Source organism: Anas platyrhynchos, chromosome 7 (assembly GCF_047663525.1).
Source record: "Anas platyrhynchos isolate ZD024472 breed Pekin duck chromosome 7, IASCAAS_PekinDuck_T2T, whole genome shotgun sequence".
Lineage (NCBI taxonomy): Eukaryota > Metazoa > Chordata > Aves > Anseriformes > Anatidae > Anas > Anas platyrhynchos.
The window spans coordinates 23,106,966-23,120,872 of NC_092593.1; the positions used below are offsets into that span (position 1 = coordinate 23,106,966).

The 13,907-nt window shown below is 39.9% G+C and overlaps 1 protein-coding gene across 4 annotated transcripts in view; it reads right to left on the reverse strand.

Moving 5' to 3' along the window:
- Positions 1-9,698, reverse strand: part of LNPK (lunapark, ER junction formation factor) — a 38,854-nt gene extending 29,156 nt beyond the window's left edge. The window contains exons 1-4 of one of the 4 annotated variants that reach the window (XM_027461234.3): positions 9,549-9,698; positions 5,701-5,779; positions 4,479-4,520; positions 3,106-3,293 (exon numbers count right to left, since the gene is read on the reverse strand). In XM_027461234.3, the coding sequence (XP_027317035.1) occupies positions 3,106-3,293; positions 4,479-4,520; positions 5,701-5,727 (257 nt within the window). In that variant the 5' untranslated portion in view covers positions 5,728-5,779; positions 9,549-9,698. Of the gene's footprint in view, positions 1-3,105; positions 3,294-4,478; positions 4,524-5,700; positions 5,780-9,131; positions 9,266-9,548 lie in introns of those variants that run through there. The other 3 variants (XM_027461231.3, XM_027461235.3, XM_027461232.3) reach the window with 3 other exon arrangements.
- Positions 9,699-13,907: the final 4,209 nt, after the last annotated feature.

The following is a 13,907-nucleotide window of genomic DNA, read 5'->3' on the forward strand; positions in this document are numbered from 1 at the left end:
AGCAGAAAATTACAAATGAAATTGGTAACTTGTCAACAAAACAAGAATGTCGACCCAAATAAAATCCAACTGTCATAATATTCGATCAAATATAACTATAAGTATAAATACTAAGGAAGCAGCAGCAGTAACACCATTGCTTGCTAAAATGCTCAGTGAGAACTTTTTAAAACTCAAGGTATGTGTTGTTAGCTGAAAATTACTGAGTCCCTGCTTCTTATTTGATAGATCTATAATGCAAGTTATCCAAAAGAACAAGCTTAGAAGCTAAAGCCTAGAATTTAGGACAGAACAGGCACGTAGGAACAACTCAAGATATAGCTTTTGTACAAATACTTTCCTAAAGTTAACTGACCTGACTCCCATTGATTTTACAAATAATTTAGTCCCTTTCCATACAGTTTCAGCTGATTTAGCTCTATCTATGTAGCAGTTTGCTTATGCTTAAGAAAAAGTTACTTATCTACATCCATTCTACATTTGAAAAGTCTCCTTACAATCCTTAGGCTTTTTTTTTTTTTTTAACTTAGAAATGTTTATAATTATGAAGTAGACGCTCTCTCTGGCAAGTCACCCAGCCTAATCTAAGAAGCAAATCTCATACTTCAAGCCCTTCCAAGGATCTTATTCAAAACCTTCCTTGTGGCAAGTACTATATAAAACAGTATAAAAATCCTAAAGGCTAAAAAGGTTCTCTGAGTAACAGCTAATAAAAGAAACTAAGCTAAGTGATACAAAATTTTAAATAGTTTTGACTAATTCATACGAACATACTTTTCATTTATATAATGGCTAACCAGTTTAAAATGCTTTTAAGTATTAACAACAAAACCTGAACTAAGTTGAACAACACTACTAGAATGTAAAAGTAACCTATACAAGGTGACAGAAACACAGAGTTTAACTCTACTCCACTTTCAAAGGTGCATTGTATTAACAATTTTAAGAATACAGATGGATAGCTTTGTCCACTTCAACAATGCAAGATGCATCTTTCCATAAAGCAACAAGATCATGGTATACAGGCATGATTTCTTTGTGTCATCTGTGCTTAATACAAAAATGAATCCATATTCTAAGCACATACATACGGCAAGATTTTATGAAACAAAAGACTTTGTTTAGAACTTTGAAGTGCAAGTTGAATAGCAGGCTGTTTGAGACAAATTTTGGAAGTTTAATATTAAACACGTTTACCTGAGAATTAGGACAAGATTAAATAGTTTATTTGAATTAGATTGTATTTCAAGAACACCCTTCTAAAATGCTACAGTATTTCCTCAACTTTACAGACATTTCAATGTACATTGAAATTAATGATGTTATATATTCCTAGAACTTAACTCTATACTAGTAACATGCTGAGACACTGAGGGAATGACCCAAGGCAGAAATAAGTTGGTGACTGACTACAAGCTGGAAAAGGCAGACATATTCCAGTCTGATTAGGGCTGGAAAAAAAATCTCTAGAGTAATTACTGGGTGGCACCAGACATTCAGCATGAAGTCACCTCTTGACCAAGAGCAAAGACAACCTGGCAGTTGCTTGCCATTCATACCTGAAAAAAAGGCTGAAGAATAGCTTAATAGAAAAATCAGATAAACAGTCACAAGAAAACAAGTCTAGTTCTAGATGTTAGTAAGCTAATATCTAATTCAAAGCTTTATAGGAACCTATCATTAAAAAAGTGAAGCAAAAATTGGGAAGAAAAAGTAGAGAAAATCCGACGTTAAAGTTCACACCATAGCATTAAAAGCCACCACATTCAGTAATAAGTTTTTCATTTCTAGACACGTCCTAAAACACCTAAAAGGGAAGCTTCCTTTTCTACATGCCTTCCCTGTTAGCATGAGCAAGCCCTGCAGGCTAACAAATACTTCCAAATCATTGCATTTAAGAACAAAATCAATTAATATTACTGTCAAAGATTAATTTGTGCTTTAATTTCCAGATTTGTTCTTTCCAGACAAGATATTACTGTCCATGCATCTTCTCCACACGATTCTGTAACACCAATGTATTACTACATTATGCATAACAGAATATAAAGGATACTTTAAGATACTTTCTGTAACATGTTACACTGTGTGACCCACAAACTGATCTAATCAAACTTGCAAAGCCTTAAATATACGTTTGACTACCCTTCAAGTCTAGAGCTAGGGCACTGACAAGTCAGGTTTTCATACAAAGATACTGTACAAATACAGACAGTATTTACCACATTCATCTAGCAAATTGCTAAATACATTGTTGAAGTTATTGGTTGGAAAGCTGCTCAGTCAACAGACTGCTTCTCTTCACTGATGGCTGGATCGAGGTGGGAGGCAGGGAAGAAAATGTTTGGTGAGGTGGGAACTCACATTTTTATTCTTAAGAAAAGAAATTCATTTAGAAAACATGGTACACATGAGAATGAACAGCTAATCAGGTCTAGGGGAAAAAAAGCAATTTTTTCCCTTATTCAAATCCAAAGACATTAGGATATTTTCTGTTTAAATAAAACAGATCCTTGATCTTACAGAACAACAGCTATTTAGCTAAAATTGATCCACAGCATATTTAGGCTGAAAATTGATCCACAGCATATTTAGGCTGATGACCTTTCTGCATTAACATTCACCTAACATATAAAAGTAAGTTTCTCCATTCACTCTTGTATATTTTGCCCAATTTTATATGCTGCATTTCACGTACAGGCAACATACCTCTTCTTACTTCTATACAGTAGTGTTACTTTTCCAAAATGGTAGTAGAAATAAAACTTAAGATAATGCCCTTCTGTTTATACAACACTAACTTGCAGCTTTTCAGGTACAGCTCTATCTCTAGACCTAGTATAATTTTGATAACCTAAGTAACTTCAGATGCTAACATCTTTTGATGGTCAGACTTAGTTCTACACTAAATGCAGACCTAAGAGAGACGTTTCCCTCAAAGAAAGTGTCTGCCTAACTACTTCGATTTATTTTAGAAGAAAAAATTTTGCAAGTTATGACAACTCAAGGATTGTCAAAAACAAACCCAAACCCCTGCTGAGACATATCTTCCATCTCCTTTTATCAAGGAGACAGCAGTTAGGAAAAAAAAGCATATTTACTTACATCAATGGAAATGCAAAAAACGGAAGTGTCATAATAAACCTTGCTGTCCATTCATCAGGAAGACAACAAAAATATACAATGAAAAAGGTGATGAGATAAAGAACCGAAGAGTAGAAGAGTAGCCTTCCAACACATAGTTTCTGTAGCCTCTGATTTTTTTCTCGGAATTCTTCTAATGTTTGTATTTCCTGTAAATAAATAGGGTTCAACCTTATTAATGAAATTAGTCTGTGTTCTTTATTAGGTTGCCTTCAAGTGTTTGCTAAAATTAGCCATATCAACTTGATACTAGATTAGAAAAGTCAAGCGGCTTTTTGATAAATGACAATGCCTACCCAGAGATAACTTTCACAACATAAATGCGTCACTGTACTACAGTTGTTATATGGGCCACTTGCATTGTATTAGAAGTAACATATCACACTACTGGGGAGAATTATCACAAGTTATCCCTTTTTCTTATTTTAATGATTTAATATGTTTGGGACAAGAGAAAAACGTTAGTATCTTATGAATGACTGTCTTTATGACACATAAGAACTTAACTGGCATACTTTGCATCCTAAAACTTTCAACAGGCACCTGTGTGATTTCCAATGCATTTAACACTTTCCTGCAAACAGTGGGAATTGCTGAAACATCACTCACTTCACATATGTATTCATTTCAGTATTTTCTCACATTTAGAGTGAAATCCTAAACATCTGAATGACAGTTTTACCATATTAATACATGATCAATCAACAGTCTGTGTTACCATTTTGATTTCATTTCAAGTGATGATAGGAGTACTTACACTTAATAAAATGGAAAGTATCAACAGCATATTTCAGAACAGTTAATATCCCTGTGAAGTGCAGACATCTGTCTCAAATTCTGACTAAAAATCACAGTTGATTAACAAACTGACCTAGCAGTTACTCTGTCCCCAACCTTACTTACTACCACTATATTTACAATTGCTACACTTTAAGCCATACATTGAAGCTATTCTAATGAACCTGATGAAGGGAGCTTTCCTTTAGTGACATTTCCTATAATATACGAGTTTAACCATTAATTATAATTATGTAATAACATAAATATAATAATGACACATCCACTCCCATTCCAGGCTCTTTAAGTAAGCACTTAAACTATAGTTTCTCACTATCTACTATACAGCGTTTGCTGGTTTTTAAATGATTAATACTAAGGGTAAAAATAAAGGTAGCACTCCATCTGAAGTTCAGTCTATTACATCCAACTGGAATAATCAAAGTTATTTAAATTCCATGACACTATCTTATCTGAAGATAAAGAAAAGCATTGCCAGCAAAAAGTATGCATATTTCTAAATAAAAAAATCAAATCGTCAAGAAACAAATACATACCTTATCAATTTTTTCTAATACTTCTACGGTAGAAGGCTTCGCCTGCTTACAAGGGAAAGAACAAAGATGTTAATCTGATTGAAACAGTATTTTGAGAATTAGCATAGGTAAACAGTTTTTCAACAAAAAGACACTCATAATAGATTAATATACTAACTATTTTATGTAAAGTATAAGTTTCTCCTACTTTACCAGTGACAGAGGACACTAATGCATCACTGTTGTACAGTTGTCATTACTATTGGCTGAAGGATCCAATCCTACACCACAAAAGTTGAAAGCCTACAATGTGTGTACAGTAATTACGGATGTGCAGGTGGAAAATAGAACAAGGAGAAAATTGATGAGAGGAAGGAGGAGGTAAAGTGAAGATAATATAGACAGGAAGCCTTCATCTAATAACTTTTAAGCTTTTTACTAATACTCATTCTGCACAAAGACAAGCTGTAAATGAATTATAAGCAGCTGTAAATAAGGACTCATCTCCAGTAAAATTCCCCTTAGGAATAACCTGGAACACACTCTTTAAGAATCTTCCCCAACTTGCTAGGAAGTATGAAACCACTAATTATTTTAACCCAACCTTCAGACCACAAATCTGAAGACTACAGGTGATGCTACATCACTGTGGAAGTGGAAACCTTTTTTTCCCCTGTTATGCAAAACTGACATTTTACCTACACTCTCACCTTTAAAGGAGTCTCATATGGAAGACTAAAAAAAAAAAAAAAAAAAAACTGCAGACCTAGACTCAACAACTCACACCTGACAGCAGAGTCAAAAGCCTCATGACTTTCTCAAACTCAGTATACCATTCAGTAACATATAAGCCAATTGAAAAAAAAAAACAGTAAGGAAAGACCCGTGTAAGTATAAGTAGCTGCCAAAATATTTCTTAAAACAGACAATGATATTCTGAATCTATCCATTTTGACTGAGAACAGCCACCAATCTTCAAAATCACAAGTACTGCTGTACCTACTGCGATGAAGTACCACAAAACCATTTAGACTTACAGTTAAAAACATAATTCTGTAACTTAAACTAGCATCAGGTCTGGTAGCTCAAAGGAAATAATGCACAGTCATGCAGGTATACAGGTTGGAGATTTTGATGTTGTATTTCTGCACATCTACTTTGCTATTGGACTTTTAAGTGATACATCAATGGATGATGTACAGCTAAACTAAAGATTATTACATTGTTAAAAGATTGTACTTACCCTCCATCTTGAAATTAATCCACCCATCTTCTATCGTGGAGAAGTGTTAAAGCTATCAATCTTCTACAAGAATTCACAGCTAGAAGTAAAGCATTAGGCACATAAGACCAATCTAACAGCACACTACAAAAGTCATTATTTATTCCAACATCTAAAGAAATCAAAACAGTGCATAAAATCATTGCCTAGTTATTTCTGCCCACATGTTATTATAAAATCCATTCTTTGTTTCGCAGGTCTCTTGTACATCTATCAGCCTTGATGTGGACAAACTTTTTTATGGAAGTATTTAAACAGAAAGGAGTCCTCAAAAACAGAAGAACAAAATAACCCACCAAAAAAAAGAAGCCAAAATCCTCTGACAAAAAATAATTTTTAAAACTTATTACTAAACAGAATTAAGAATAAATTGATTTCCAATTCCTCAGCTGCTCATAAGCACAACTCTCAACATCCCTTTTCAGCTGACACCCTTCATTAACATCCTACTACTCATGAGAGTTCTTCTTCCATAAATCTACTTCCTTTTCAAGCTCTCATCAACAAGAACTTACTGAACACCATTGCTATTCTCCCTTTGTATGATCAGTTTTAAGTTAAATCGTTAGTTTCACAGCGGGCTACTGAGATTTCACATGCTCTTGGAAAGCAAGTGTTCCCTGCACATAATGTATAGTCCAGTCACCAGCATATCAAATAGCCCTAAAAGCAATTCCAAGTGTGCAAAAGTAGTTCACTCCACACAAATCTGGAACCCATGGTCAGCCCTAGTTTAATAAGCTGCGTCCAGGCTCCTGAAATAAGTGTTGCAGCTTTCCATCAGTAAGTAGTTGGAATAAATGGACTTTGAACCTCAGGATGGCACAAGTTCTTTCCAATCATTTAAGATTTTATCCACTGAATGAAAAAGTTACTGGTTCATAGCAACCCTAACAGGAAACTAATGCTCAATCCCAACTGGTGTTCAAGCAATTTTAACTCTGCAATGAAACAGTAGAACAAAACAAAACAAAAAGCACTGCCCAGCTAGGCAGAAATTAGTGATTATTAGTGTGTTTGTTAAGTTACCTTTGGCCGCGAATTGAAAGATAAAGAAACCTTATCTCAATCCAAAGGTGTTCCCAAGTTGTCTGAAGCTGCCAGAACAGATTAATATAATATAGGATACACATTGCTTGCTAACTCTACTGTATTACGGTAACCTCTTCACCTTGTAGGAAAGCCAAGGCCTTCATGGGGCCTATAGCTCTGGGTTCCAGTCTTGAAAACCAATCCTTGAAGATAAGCAAATCCATATTTGAAATGCTGCCAAAATGAAGCTAGAACAGATGGACACATTAGCTCTGCTGTTGCTGAATTACTAGCACAGAGAGGTGAGCTACAGAAAAAGCACAATTACCCCTTGGTCTCGAGTAAATTCTCTAAACAATTACCACTACAACAACTCACCACGGTAAAACACCAGCAATGTTTTCACTTTTCAACATTCAATACTGCTGTTCTCTAACGCTGACAATTTTATGTAATTCTCATTTTGCAGACACACACATTTGAACAGAAGCATCACAGTTGATCTGAGCCAAGCCTTCTTCACAAGTATTTCTACACTGAGATAAATATCATCATTCTTCCAAAACAATACGAAAGCTATGTCACCTAGCCAATTAAGAAGTCTGCAAATCTAGCACACTGTTCCCAAATCTAGTCTGCTTCAGCAACGTTGCCACTACTATTAGGAGCATGGGTAGCTGTTATTTATTTAGATGCACAGAAAGAGACACAGAGGTAGATGCTCACATGGCCTATATCCTCCATGCCACAGTTACAGAACCTTTGCAGTAAAAGTGTTAGAGGATCTTTGAGCAAAGGTTATTCAGAAGCCATTAGCAACACTAACCCTTCCCAGTAACACATTCACATAGTATCTGCACATACGCTTTTCAAGACATCCAGCAAGTACCTGGAAGGGAAACAGGCCTGACAAGTGTCACCACACACGTAATTTTACATGAACCACGATGCTGACGGGCTTTATGCAAACCACCCTGTAAGTCAGTAATCCTACCAAAACCCCTCCCCAAAGAGGTATTAACAGATTAGGGCCACTAAATTCACATTTATGGTTTAGTCACTGAATCCTTTACTATGAGATAAAGGATTTTCTACGGTAACTATGGGGTAGTTCAGATGTTTTCATTCTTCCATCCCTTCCTCCACTTTTTTTTTTTTTGACATGACCACAACACAAATTGTCCTCAATTGCTTCAAACTTCCCTCATTCCTCCTTATCTGTCACTCCACATATCCACTATTGATATCCTACTTTTTATGGTAAGAGCCCCTCTTCCACAAGCATACTTCCTTCCCATGCTCTAGTCATCAAGAAGTTACTGCACAGCACTTTTTCCTCTGGAAGAGTACATCTCTTCAGCACAAAACTCTTCCTCCCCCCCTCACTAAACACAGCTGTGAATGGATTTAATTCCATACATGTTACCTTTGATGTAATGCACAAATAACATAGCTGAACCCTAAACTTAAAATCAACAAGTGGTAGAAGAATAATGTAGAAGCCTAAGAAAACACTGTAATCAATTCTCATTACCAGAGTCTCAGAAAAAAATAATCTAGACTTCACAATAGCATCTTCTCCACCCCAAAAATATGGGACTTAATTAGTAAAAAGCAAAAGTAGAAGTACCATATAAAGGGTACTGAAATTGAAAGTGTTTATCTTTCAAAAGAGGGATGGATCATGCATGAATACAGAAGTCATCCACCAACCTATTCATCCAGATGGAGAAAATAGATTGATCTCATTAACCTTTATCAAGTCATGCAGTCAGGCAGACTGCTTTCCTTCACTAACAGCGTGAGCTTCAGCCAGTTTTAGAGTTAACATAGGGTCCAAACAACATCAGGTACCCTAAAGGCTCTCCTTAGAAAAGGCCTAGTAGCATGCAGGAAATCTCTGTCACTTGCAAATTTCTTCTATCTAGGTTCAACAAAGTTCCAAAATTAAAAGCTTTTCAAAAATTAAAATCTCCACAATAGTTTTTAAGAGTTAGAATGTTGAAATTCAAGATTGAATAACATCAAATCAAGTCACATTGAAAGAAAAAGCGCTAGAAGCTTTTGCTACAGAGGCGTTACCCCTGAAGGGCGGGAGGCGCACTCTTTAAGTGATGTACCCTGTAAGCCTAGCAGCTTTATTTTATGCACAAGTTTCATCAGGTGTTCACCTTCTCACCCAAGAATGGGAGGGCTACCTCCAAACCGAGTCTCCACTCGCGTTCACGAGGTTCCCACCCCAAAATGTCCCTCTCCCACAATTCAGTGATCCCAGAAGCTCCCGCAGCCCCCATAAGAAGCTCCCCCAGCCCCGAGCGGCTCTGGCAGGCGAACACGCAGGCCAAACCCCAGAGCATCACCTGCTGCCCGCAGCTCTCCTGCCTCAGCACCCCTCGGTCACACCGCGCCGCGGGGCTCTGGGGCCTTGCGGCTGCCTTCCCCCTGCCCCCGCCCTGCCAGCCCCCCCCCCTCGGGGGGCCACCCGCCTCCGCAGGGGGCCCCGAGGAAGGGCCGGGCGCTGCTCAGAGCCCGGGCTGGGCCCGGCGCGGTGCGGGAGGGAGAAGCCCCGCGCCCCGCTCCCCGCTCCCCGCTCCCCACCGCCCCCTTCGCAGCCCGCGGAGCCGCCCCGCTCCCGGGGGCCGCCGGCTGTCAACTGCCGAGGGCGGGGGCCGGGCCCCGGGAAGCACGGGCCGGCCGGCCGCCCCCCGGCGGGGCCAGCGGGTCCCGCCGCCTCCTCCTCGGCCGCACCCCTCCCCCCCCCCTTCCCGGGCACGTACCTGGCGCGGGCCGGGCCGCGCATCCCGCCCCGCCGCCGCCCGCCGCAGGAGGAGGGCAGGGGCCGGGCCGGCGGCGCTCCCATCAGGCCCCGCGCGGCCCCGGCAGCCAACCAGCGCCGCGCGGCGCGCTAGGGCGCGGGGAGGGGCGCGCGGCCCGGCGGCCGTTGGCGGGCGGCGGGCAGGGGGCGGCGGGGGTGGCCTGCGGCCGCTGCGGCCCGAGGGGGGCGAGGGGAGGCGGCTGGGGGTCCCGGCGTTTCGGGGAGAAACAGCGCCCGTTGTGCTGCTCCGGTTCACGTTGCGGCAATAACAGTGCGGGAGGTTGTGCGGAGCGGGCTGATGTTCCGCTGTTCTGCCTCGCAGTGAAGAACCAGCCTGTCCCTAGCCGCCCTCCCAGCAGTCTTACCCTGCGGTCCCCTTTCCTGGCCAACACCTCCATCACTGTCAGTCACCCTACAGAACACTGAGGAACAGAGAGCACCGGCTCCGTTTGCGTTCACAACTTCTTAGGTCCCCTGTGCACAAGTTTTATGACTAGTGGGAGTAGTAGAGATGTGAGAGAAAGGCAGTACCGCCTTCAGGGTGCCCTGAAGTGAAAATTCATACGCAGAAGCTGCATACCTTCAACTGCCCCCTAAATTGTTGAATTCACTGTAGGAAACAATATATCTTGACACAGCCCATGACTTTTTTCCATATTTTCATGAGTTGACCTTGGCTGGTAGATAGGCACATGCACAGCCTCTTGCTCACTTTCCCACAGAGGGATGGGGGAGAGAATAGGAAGAGCAAAAGTAAGAAAGCTCAGGGGTCCAGTTGCTTTGTAAGTGAAGGAATGAAATAAAAGGAATACAAGGAAATCTCTCTCCACTTCCCACAAGTAGGCCGATGTACAGCCAGTCTCTGAGCAATGTCTACCCTGGAAGACAAAGCCTCCCAACCTTCTTCTTCTACCCCAGTTTTATTGCCAAGCATGATGTTATGCAGTATAGAGCAATGTTTTGGCCAGTTCAGGTCAGCTGCTCCAATTCTGTTGCCTCTAACTTCTTCCCTGCCCCAGCCGACTCACTGAGGGGGCAGAGTGGGAAAAGCAAAAGCCTTGATGCTGAGCAGGTGCTGTTCAGCAGTAGTCAAAACATTGGTGCGTTATCAATGCTGTTTTAATCACAAAACACAGCAACATAGGGCTGTTATGACAAAAACTAATTCCATCCCAGCGAGACCCAGTATAACAATTATAAACATTGCGGGGTGGGGGGGAGGGTCGGGGGGGAGAGAGGAATTGTACCCAAAAAGACTAAGGAAAGCTTTTAGGCCTGGGAAAGACAAACAGGATATCCCAGCTACATTTCAGGCAGCACAGTCAGTTTCAAGCTTTAAGTAGTGGAGCTACTGAGTCTGGTCATCTGTCAGGCATTCATTTTCAGTTTTGACATTGGGAAATTGACATTGATATTGGGAAATTGACATTGGAAAATCGTTTTAGTTTCTTGCAGTGTTCAGAGTGAATCCAACTACTCTACATTATTAGCTGGTTATAATATCAACTAACTAGCAGCTTTAGCTGTGAGTGACACTCTAGAATGGACTTAAGTAAGTGCATTCAAAGCCAAGTAATGACAGTCAGTGCAGAGACGTTGACTGTACTAGAGATTCTCTGCTACCATCTGCAGAAGTCACAACTGTAAGCTCTAGATCTGTAAGCTCCTTCCTTTCCAAGTGGAAAAAGACTTGGTGACTGAGCCTTTCCTTCACTTCAGCTTGTTATCCAGAACTATAATCCTTGTAGCAATGACTGTCCCCGTGTTGCCAGGATGTCTTTCTTTTGGCTTTCAGATGAAATACAGCTACATGTATAATCCACTCCTGGTTTTCATATTTCAATGTGGTGTGCTCCTGGACAGAAGCTAATTTAAATCTTTAAGCTAACATCCTTATGCATACTAATACCTTTTCCATATTCTACCACAGTATCAATTTAAAATAAACTTAGATAATACTAGTACCATGTTTAAAGTTTCAAGGTTTGGTTGTTGTTGGTTTTTGTTTGTTTCTTTGTTTCTTTGTGTGTTTTGAAATGCTACAACCAATACTAACATCTCCAAGAAACCTCTCTCTTTTTTTTTTTTTTTTTCCCAGGATTGCAGTCCTCCTCCATGAAGTTCTAATCACTGCTATACAATTATGAATCTATTTAATTGGTAGGTTTAAAAAGGTATTGTTAGCAACCATTGTTGAACTTTTCAGACTGAAGAATCTCTCAGCTATGTGAAGTTATGTGATACTATGCAGCTACCCTAAAGCATAACTAGCCTAGATCTACCTAAAAGAAGAAATTATGCCCATGTAGCTGGTGAGCATAATAAAACTGAATATAGAACCATAATTTCAGATCAGTCAGGGTAAAATTTTCATTAATCTGGTTCAAAACTGCCCCCTACAGAGTAGTTAAAACTCTAAATCTTTTCCTTTCAGAATCCTTCATTATCAGTAGGATTGGTGTTTAATGTGATTGTACATAATGACTCTAACAGCAGAGAACATCTCCAGAATTTTCCCCAGCATCAAAGATAGTACTTTTAGTCTCTCCCTATCCAGAACACCGAACAATCAGTCATAAACTTCTTTTTAAATGTTTTGCTCTTGTACTCTGAGACTCTTTTTTTCCTTTGGGAAGTGTTTTCCCATGGTAACATTTTTAACATTTATATTTTAGCAATATACGCACAGTCTAGCCTGATAAATTTTCTAAATATATATATATGGTTGTACAAGTCCTTCAGAAAATACTATTTGGATAAAAAAAAAAAAAAAGCTCAACATTGCTTATTTGTGTTTACTTGGGGTTTTTAATTAGGCTTCCCAAGTACATTCAGCATTCTTTAAAGGAGACCCTTTCAGATTTTTCTGGCTAGTGAGACCATGTAGTTTAACTCATTTAGATGCTGGGAAAATTTAAATGTTGAAATAGAACAATTGTCTACATTGCAATTGGAGATGTCATGGCATCAAATCCTGCTAGCTTTGAAATCACTAACTCCACTCCCCTTAGCACCACTGACTACAGTCTGCATGTGCTGCCATCTCACCAGTATTTTCACAGCACTGTTAGCTGATGACAGAACAGTTTGAGAATTACGTGCCATTGCATGCTGCATTGCTCCAAGCAAGGCTGGAGGAGTACTGTGCCGCAGTTCCTCTGCTTCGGGTAGCTGGTGCTGTGCTCATTGCTGTACACCACAGGGGCTTCCTCAAGAGCACAGTGTTGCTTCAGGCCACTTCCTCGTGCACGGTAGGCACCTCAGAGATTAAAGCAAGCCCAAGCTGTTAGGGACACTGTCCAGGCACTCCTCGCTGCAGCTCTGCTTTCCACCTGCAAAGCTACCCAACCAAGGCTGATCAAATGGACTTGCTGTCAGCACTGGGTTGCTGCAGCTTCCTCATATGCCATCGCCAGCTGAACATGCCCCAGCCAGTTGTGTTGGCAGAAGAAAAAACTCAATCATGCCCGTGTCGGTCACATTTCTTGAGGCCTGGACTCTGCTTCTTCTGCATCTTGAGCTGAAAGAGTGCATCCTGCTATTTCATAAATGACAAATACATAGTAATTAACACGAATTTGTGAATGTCTTTTGTAATCCAGCTTTGTTAAACAAACAAAGAATTAAAAGTAGATTTGATATAATTACATAGGAATATTTTATTTTTTAGAAACTCAGGAAAACACATATAGAAATAACTCGGGTAGTTAAACCTATACTTTACTCTAAACTGAGAACTGATTGAGAGGACTCCAAACTATTTTCTTTTCTTGTTTTGTTGCAAGTTTCCGTTAGAACTGGAACTGGAAAGAGATCTCAAGATTTTTTTTCAGACTACAAAGGACTGGCAGAACCCCCCTTAGAAGGAATGGGTAAGCTAGAAAGTGTTGAGGTTTGAAGCCATGAGACAGATATAAATTGAAAGCCACTAGAAAGGCTTAAAATGAATCAACCAAATAAATTGTGCTTAATTTGTGAGATTTTACTCATTTCAGAGTATACAGAAAAGGTGGTGCTCCCAAGGTAGGGTGAGTTCAGTGCCATATTTTGTCATGATGTGCTTTAAAAATGGGCTCTGAAGGACTGGCACTGAGGAATATGTCATAGATGTGATTTTTTTTATTTTTTTTAAGTGATAGTGTATGCTTAGTTTGACATTCTCATCCAGCTGTAGTATTTGCAGTGTCAGATGTCAGTATTCTTATGTTTGCCTCTTATTCCCCGAGTTTTTTAGTATTTTATCATGCAGAGTGTTTCAATGCTCCAGCACTTTCATGAAATTCTTTGCATCTGACTCTTCCTGATAATTATTACTTGAAAA